Here is an 8,508-nt window from a genome sequence, read left to right as displayed (position 1 = left end):
TCTGGGGGAGGGTCCCCAGACCCCCCGCCAGTATGTTCCCCCACATTCAAAATGCTTATAATGCCCCTGTCTAACACACAGACATGAGCAAACACAGACACACCACTATTTACAACAAATAACACTAAACACTACACCAGACATTACTATACAGACAACAACGGCACAACAAACGCTAAGTATATTCCATTATTTACTTTATTATTATTATTATTATTATTATTATTATTATTACTTTATGTACACCCGATGTATCCCGCCAGCGTTACAATATGTATAAACACGAGCGGCAGGTTGGAGCGCATTTTAGTTTGGCTATAATGTAATCATGAATAATGTCCCTAACGGCGGACTGTATTTTGTTTCTGGTCCGACCATAATACATGTCGCGCGTGTCCGGAAGTGACGTTGCTTCTTCTGAGCGCTGCTAGCTAACGTGGAATCTGGCGAGTGTTAACGGGCGGATTTCAAACAGTCATCTCATTTCGAAAACAAAAAAATAAGTAAATATATAAAAATAACAACAATCCTCCGTAGAGAAGACCGTAAATGGTGCTAGTAAGTATGCAGCAGTTAGTATTTTTGTGCAGATAATTCTGTAAGTAGTGCTCTTCCCACTTATGCTACTAGTTATATACCAGCATTATTACACTAGCTGGGCGGCAGTAATTTTAATCAGTCACCAGCTAATAAAGGAAGGCGACTGTCGTGCAGTTTCGTGCGGTGTGTTTTATTGGTAGTTTCGGAATTATTCTTTTAAAAACCCGCGTCTATGTAGTAATACTTCGCTTGCAAGCTACTGGATGACTGGTAGATTTTCATTGCACCGTACCTCGCAACAGGTAAAAGTTATTGTTGCTTCAGTATAAAATTAATAGTACCGATGACTGTGTCATTTAAAACGTTTTATATGGGAATCGCTCTGAATTTTCTGTTTTAAGAAAAATGTGACACTGCTCGTGTTTTCGTTTTAGGACACTTTCTCTGTTATGAGACTGACCAAACTTTTAAAGGCTGACGATGGATCGGGATCTGCTGCGGCAGTCGCTATCATATCATGGTCAAAGCCTTTTTTCCCTTATGAAATGTGAGCAAAATGAAAATCCCGATTTCAAATCAATTGTGGCAGATTTGTCCAAGGCTCCAAACCCAAGGTATTTATACCCCCTTTATGCCATGAGTAAAACAGGGCAGCTTCAGACCCATATCACTGGCTTGCTGTTTTATGTTGTCAATTTGTTTGAAAATTGTCTAAATATTTGTTTTTAAGTGTATTAATTCTAGTTTTAAAGGTGTTCCTGATGTTCTTTGCACTAGATACAAACATTTAAACTTAATCAAATGTAATGCATATATAATACTGAACATACGTTTTGCAGTGAAAATGGGGAGTCAGGGAGGTTGGGTTACCCAGAAAGATAGCCCTGGGAAGGAAGCTGAGCAGGTGCTGTGTGATTTTGACTCTAAAGAAGCTGACCAGATGCTGGCCTGGATGGGAGGCGTCCGAGACGGCTTTTCTTGTCGTCCTTTGTGCAGTAGATTTGAAAATGTTTGCAGCTTTTAAACCCAGTCACCCCTCTTACTTGCTGTACTTTTTGTTGATTTTCTTTAAGTAGTTCAGCTTTTTTTATACACAGTTTGGTTTTCTCTTCTTTTTTTTTCTCTGTATGAGCAGATGAACTGTTTTCCCATCCAGGGTGTAGCTGTCCTATCTACAGATTACCTCCATTGGTTCTTTTCACTGGCGTGCAGGAACCAGCCGTACATGACCCGTACTGTGAAGAGAACCTAGTTAGTGTGATTCCAGCTCACTTAGATTTTTCTGCTGCAGAAGAGTTGGCTCAGTAAAGGTTTTGAAGTTGGAAATTCCAAGTTCCATGTTGGAAATTTCAACTGAGACGCCCTACGAGTCGGAGGAACGTTTACAATCCCACTTTCAGAATACATGATGGCTGTGCCCTGCAACAGAAGTGAAAGCTGTAGTTGCACACTGTTTATAAGCACTTGTCTTATTTGTGTTTCGTTAAATTTGTTGTCCACACAGTGTTGTCCAACCGCAGTCTATGGGCATGTTGCTCTGGTGTTTGTATGCACAAAATACAGCGTAATGCACTAACTAGTATTGCTAACAACGTCTGGCCATGAACCTGGCAAGAACTAGTATTGCCTAATTGCTTTCCAACTAATGGTAGTGAAACGCAGTTAACTTGTGTGAGACGTCATACCCAGCTCCAACTTCCGACCTTTGAGGTAAATGGAAGACAGTGTTACTATGTGCTCGTTTCCACTAGTACATTTGTGAGAATAACCATGTTAACATCAAATGTTAGTGGAATCCATTAGCTTGCGTAAATTTGCATTACAAATCCACTCCATTCAACTGTTTTGTTGTCCTTTTTCAGGTATGAGGCTGGTAACTTGCACGTTCCGAGCAATTGAGAGTACATCATGATGTGTGATACTACATGTAATGAATAATTAGTTTTTTTCTTGTCGCTGTGCATTTCAGCCAATCAGATGGTGGTTATGCAGCCAGCTTGATTTAGTCATACTTTCAGTCCTGCTAGTAAGAAGGGCAATGCCATTTTGGGTGCAGGTCGGGTACGGCTTGCATAATTTACAGTGGAAAACTATCGCTTTGCAGTTCAGATTGGTTCTTGGTGGCAGTGGAAAAACCCAAAATAATGGTCAGAAGACTGTTGATATGCAGTTGATGGAATGCATTATTACATGTTCTCTGCGTTTTTTCACAGGAAAGAAAAAAAGACATGTAGCAATGCAGTTGAACAGTTTATCTCAAGGAAGGCAGACCTCCTGTTTGCACCTTCCTGGAAGTCATGTGAACCACCCGAGCAGGAGTGGCAGGAGGAGACAGATGGTAGTGCTTTCATTTTCGTTTGACCACAGGCTGTTGGTATCCCATTTTGCACAACATTTAATGTGTATTCATGTTACAGAGCCCTATGCCATCATGCCCCCGCTTGAGCAGTTCATGGGTATCGATTTTGAGGAGAGGAGGGACTTGTTCTACAGAGATGTTGAGCGTGGTGATGCCGTGATTGGCCGGATCAATGCCATACGGGATTTCGGTTTCTTCATCACTTTGTTATGTCTGGCTGGAGGGCTGGAGAGGGACATCGAGGATCTGGAGCTGACGGTAGGTTGCTGGGTCTCGGGGGCGGAGGGGGGACACTGCTGGGAGGTTTCTCACCCTATAGTATAATCCTTTTTGTTCCTTTTCCCTACCTCAGGCCCTGTGCCCCATACGAGATGTGCCGTCTAACGGGAATCACGATGACCCACTCTCCTACTACCAAGTGGGAGACCTGATTCGAGGTGACTGTTTGAAACCAGTGCTGCGAGTTGAACAGGCCTGTTTTATAAAAAGCACTGGAGGTATGAATGACATTTGCACGCTGTTATTTGTTTTAGCCGGGGTGAAGGACATCGACCGCTACCAAGGGAAGCTGACCGTTTCTCTGCAGCCATCCTCTCTCTCCCAGAGCTTGGTGAAACTGAAACTGGGGGTCATCAGCAGAGAGGACCTGCCGTTGCATTACTGGTATGAATGTAATCTCTCTATGAAATCGTATCAATGCCCCTGGTTTGTGAGAAGCGGAGCCATTGTGTATTGTGGACCATGTGTAAGTTTTGATATTTCTTGCAGTCGTGGGTTAAAGGTAGCCAGCAGTGCATCCGAGACCTATGAGAAGGTTTTGGGGGACTCGCTGGGCTTCTCCAATCCTACCAATGTGGAGTTCCTCTTGGGAAAACTGGGAATTAATGAAACCCAACCCCCTTCATTAATGAGGGGCCTGCAGTGGTAAGGGCCGTCTTTACATATCATTTGTAGTTGTAGACTAATCCTGCCGGCTGAAACTGGTTTCCACACTCCACTCTTTTCAGCAAACATTTTTCCGAGGAGGATTATGGGACGTCTATCCGGAAGAAGCAGTCTGCATCTTGGGCATTAAAATGGTGAGTGGGTCCTTCAGAAATATCGTAATCTAGATTTTAAGTTAAAAGCAGCTCTCAGCAGTTGAAAGCTAAAATGTGCTTCTCTTTTACTGAAAAAGAACCATCAATTGATGTAAAATGTTTGTTCCAGTGTGAAGATCGGGGTCGACCACTTCAAGGCAGGCCGGCATGTAGAAGCTATGAATGAATACAACAAGGCCTTGGAGATAGACGCGGACAATGTGGAAGCTCTGGTGGCACGAGGTGCCCTGTATGTGTCCATCAGTGAAGGAGACGTGATATAACTTTTATCTGTCTCCTGGATACATTTTTCTCTGTCATTGTCTATGTTGGGTGGAAATTGTGGTGTTACTTTTTTTTTTATTCCCTTGTATTCTGTATTTAGGCAGCAATTGTGTGATGCAACACAAAGATATAAGCATGATGTTTTCTCCATTTGCAGGTATGCAACAAAGGGTAGTTTGGTGAAGGCGATGGATGACTTTGAGCTGGCGCTGAAAAGCTGTCCGACCCACCGAAATGCAAAAAAGTATTTGTGCCAGACCCTGGTCGAACGAGGCGGCCAGTGAGTCTTAAAGCTTCTTAGTGTCTTCTGCAGTGTGCCGTCACCCATCAGCGCTCAGTAGGGCTGGGAAACTCCTTTTTAGTTTCACTCATGAGCTCAAAATCTATGTAAATCTGCAGGAATTGGCAGCCAATTATAGTTTCTTAAATGAGCTGAACAAAACAGCAGCAGCAAAAAAAAAAAATCTAAATTGTGATCAGGATTTTTGTGTTCGATGACCTTTCTTTGACTGTGAGGAGACTAGCTCTGCTGTGAACTCTACATGCCTTGGTCTGTCCCGTATTCTGCCAGGCTAGAGGAGGAGGAGAAGCTCGTGACAGCAGAAGGCCTCTACAGGAAGGCGTTGGTGTTGGATGAGACCTTCAAGGAGGCAGAGGAAGCCTTGAAGAAACTTGAGGTGCACATCCAGGTGAGCCATTCTACCCCATTAACAGGGTTTGGGTTTGAGTGCATGTCACCTCGTGTATGACCTTTGACCTGTAAGCCATAGTCAGGGATATACGTAACGGCAACGCAAGTACGCTGTTGATGCATAAAGCGATACGCCAGCAATTTCTTGTAGCAATGCAAAAGCGTACTTCTGTGCATCTGTTATGTCATGAACTTGCAATGCATTTTAATCTTTATATGACTGTGTACTTTATCTGCAATATAAAAGTTAAAATGCCTGGTAATTTCTTGTCATAACAGCATAAATGCACATAAAGTAAGTGCTTTTGCTATGCTACAACAAGAAATGTCTGTGCATATTGCTTTATGCAGTGCTAGTGTACTTGCATACCTATGTGCATACTATCAGACATACTATTGTAGGCTCTGTGGTTGTTAATTTGGTTTAGTTTAATATCAGTGGTTGTTCATTGTTTTTGTTTAAGAATGACAATGTTTATTTGATTTTACATTTCCCCATTGTGATGGATAAGTGCTTCATACATTAGCACTTTATATTTTTCTTTACACTTTGCATCTTACAATTTCAAGAAACGCATAATATTGGTTTACCTTTTTATTGATTATTTCTAGCCATCAGGACTTCTGTCACATGTAGCATATGTGAAGTTGCTATCCCTGTAATACTGATAAAGCGTTTTCCTTGTGTACACATTGCTGTGATTTGGGACCCTGCTTCTTGGCCGCACTGGGTTGCTGTGAATTGCTGTCTCCCTACCTGAAAATACGCCCGGAAACAAACTGCAACGGGACTTGTAATGGTTTGTATTTCGAACTTGGTCTTCACGTGGTAACTATGATTTCTCCTTCAACTGGGTAACACTTCTGTGGTTGTGTTTTCGCTTTTGATTTATGATTGGGTAAAATCACTACGCTAACCATAAATATCATGTGAATGATGGTTTTCTGTGAATGACTTCCTTTCCACCCGACGCTGACGATTCCTTGCATGACGCTAATCGCCTTGCCGATCAATTTGAAACTGGCTGCGATTTTTTTAACGTCACAATTGCCCTGCATTAAAGAAATCACTGAAAGTGAAAGAAGAGGAAGCTGCGAAAGAACAGGAAAAGTCAAAAAATGTGGAGACAAGTGCAGAAAAATTGCGTAAGATCTTAAAAGAAGAAAAAAGGTAAATAGCTAATCGGGTCCGTGCTAATGGAGATGGCGGTTTTTGTCCCACGGGGGGTTTGACCTGTTAGATTCCTGCTCTAAAGTAAGTGAGCATTTCCTACCCTGTCAGCTTGCTTTACAGAAACTCATGAGTGAGGGAAGTGCATGGAGAGAGGTCAGGCCACTGGGAATGTTTCACCTTTCAGCAGTTCCACTCCAAACCTCACACGTTGTTTACACAAACTAGCTTGAGATGCCTTCCCTTATTGTTATGAAGTCTAACTTATCTGTTTTCGGATGTGGTATGCTATCATTACTCAGATCAGTTTTTAGCTGTACATCTGTATCTGACTTATGTACCCATAAGTCAACCAAGTTTTGAATTTAGCTTTTTTCCTCTGTCTTGCTTGGTTTGGTGGTTAGGTATACTCCGGTAGGTTTAAATGTGGTCTGCTTATATCAGCTGTATGGTATCTGTTTCACTAGAATGAAAAAAAGGAGGAGGAGATCATCCTCATCCTCAACGTCCTCATCTTCCACCTCCTCATCTACATCCAGTGACTCGTCTTCCAGCCACAGGAAGTCCAAGAAGAAGAAGAAGCGCAAGCGCAGGCGCTCCCAGCACAGCCAAAAGAAACGCCACCGGAGGGTGTCCTCCTGCGAGCAGAGCGTCGACAGTAAGGAGGAATGGTACCCGGCTCCGGCCAATACCTCCGCCTCTTTCATGAACCAAAAGCAGGAGATGGTTAAGTTGCTAGATGATCAGGATTGGCAGGCAGGCCACAGTAGGTCTCGTGTCAAGAGCAGAAGGTCGCGAGCTTCCGTGTCGTCATCTTCTGAGGTTTTGGATGACGGCAGAGGTAGGTTTGAAGATGACCCCTTTGATGGCGCCCTACAGAAGGAGGAAGGTAGCAGAGAGAAAGAGGGGTGGGCTTTGGGTTCATCCAGCAGGGAGCTAAAGCCTTTAGAAAGGAAGCCGAGTTGTGGGGGGAGAGAGGTGTTCAGAGCTCAGAGGAACCTTGAGGAGAGCTATGGGGGTCATCAAGAAGTTCACGACAGCCCAGAAAGAAGCAGAAGCAGAATGGCTGCCAGCCCGGAGCGTGTTCACAGGCCGGAGAGCCGGGCCAGTAGTCGCCCTGCGCAAGGCTGTAGCATCAGTCGATGGGATGGTGTGAAGTGTGACGATCTCAACAGAGATGGCAGAGACAGGAGGAAGTCTGAATCTCAAGGCAAGACTGCGGGTGACAGATCGCAAAATGGCAAGGGATCTGCAGAAGGGCATGCGAAAAAAGATCTGCCTGCAAGCTTGCTGGACATTTTCAGCCAGATTGCTCAGTTTGAGAAAGAGAAATGCGACAAGATGAAAAAGTAAGAGAGGTTTCCTAAGCCCTTCTAAGTTTAGGAAGTCCATGTTTTGTTTACATTCTGCTTTATATCTACTGCAGTTCTCTGCCACTGCTCTGATTTGCCCTAATTAAATTTGTAAGTGGTGTGAAAAGGATGAATACCTCTGGTATTGTCAACAAAAATGCAAACCTCAAGTGTCTTGTATTATTCTCCTTCCTTGTGCAGAATCATTTGAACGTTATGAAACCTGCTTGGCCTGTAATTAAATATTGGGGGAAACCTCTTAATGCAATTTCAAACAGAAGCCGTTTCTCCCTCCGTGGAAGCTGTGTCTCTAGTGAAATCACAAATGCTGCCAGATTTATCCGGCACTGTCAAGCTAGTGCATCTTGTGACCCCCTCCATGTGCCAAATGCCACCTTATTCTCCAGCCATCTGCTGACAAGTGGCTTAAATAATTACTTGCATATGAACAGTATATTTCCATGTACCCTTGCATAGCTCATAATAAAATTCTCAAGCTCTGTTGATCAGTTTGTTTCTTTTATAACTTTTATCGTATTTTTAAAGCTAATCAGGGGCTAGAGTTACAGAAAATGTTGCTTTTGTTTAGTGTGACATTCCTGTTTTTGAATGTTTTTGAAAAGGAATACAACCAAGAATATAAAAGCAGCTAGCATTAAGTGCCGAAGACTTCTAACTTGTTTAACTTGTAAATTTTCTTTTCCTGACCACATCACCTGAGTTAGCCATTGGACAAGGCCTGTGAAATGTTTTTCTGAAGCTCACTTAATCTGTAAATATTCTGTCACTTTTTTAGCATTCTTTCTATCACTGGGCATAAGCTGCATTTAAGATACTTCAGAAAATGTTATCTTGGCGAAAGTTGCTGCAAAGTGTTCTACAGCTGATTATCCATGGGGATTTTAAAATGGTAGTGACCAGCATGAAAAAAACCCCAAAATATTCTCTGGTTTGCTGTAGGAAAGGTAATCATGTGACCCCCACCTTGACAATAACAGACCTACAAATGTACTGATTACAGACCTCTTTCA

The 8,508-nt window shown here is 42.9% G+C and overlaps 1 protein-coding gene across 5 annotated transcripts; it reads left to right on the top strand.

The window, feature by feature from the left end:
* Positions 1-396: 396 nt before the first annotated feature.
* ttc14 (tetratricopeptide repeat domain 14) lies at positions 397-7,981 on the top strand. 5 transcript variants are annotated; one of them, XM_048976303.1, is made up of 14 exons: positions 397-558; positions 975-1,154; positions 2,754-2,878; positions 2,958-3,157; positions 3,252-3,336; positions 3,433-3,562; positions 3,668-3,823; positions 3,907-3,978; positions 4,109-4,228; positions 4,421-4,543; positions 4,835-4,952; positions 5,649-5,754; positions 6,019-6,125; positions 6,593-6,730. In XM_048976303.1, exons 2-13 carry the CDS (start codon positions 1,021-1,023, stop codon positions 6,102-6,104), a joined length of 1,455 nt encoding a protein of 484 aa, XP_048832260.1. In that variant the 5' UTR covers positions 397-558; positions 975-1,020; the 3' UTR covers positions 6,105-6,125; positions 6,593-6,730. The 5 variants fall into 5 exon arrangements, with proteins under 5 accessions (XP_048832260.1, XP_048832259.1, XP_048832261.1 ...); XM_048976302.1 differs by having other exon boundaries at positions 6,019-6,738; XM_048976304.1 differs by lacking the exon at positions 6,019-6,125 and having other exon boundaries at positions 6,593-6,719.
* Positions 7,982-8,508: the final 527 nt, after the last annotated feature.

The sequence above is a fragment of the Brienomyrus brachyistius genome, chromosome 15, assembly GCF_023856365.1.
Source record: "Brienomyrus brachyistius isolate T26 chromosome 15, BBRACH_0.4, whole genome shotgun sequence".
Taxonomy (NCBI): Eukaryota; Metazoa; Chordata; class Actinopteri; order Osteoglossiformes; family Mormyridae; genus Brienomyrus; species Brienomyrus brachyistius.
This window is presented reverse-complemented; position numbering and strand designations above follow the sequence as displayed.

Bases quoted from the DNA above. Each gene is read 5' to 3' on its own strand.
- ttc14 (XM_048976300.1), top strand. From the start codon at position 1,021: ATGGATCGGGATCTGCTGCGGCAGTCGCTATCATATCATGGTCAAAGC. The intron at 1,155-2,753 runs GTATTTATACCC...GTTTTTTCACAG, and splicing joins TCCAAGGCTCCAAACCCAAG to GAAAGAAAAAAAGACATGTA. The intron at 3,979-4,108 runs GTGAGTGGGTCC...TGTTTGTTCCAG, and splicing joins GCATCTTGGGCATTAAAATG to TGTGAAGATCGGGGTCGACC.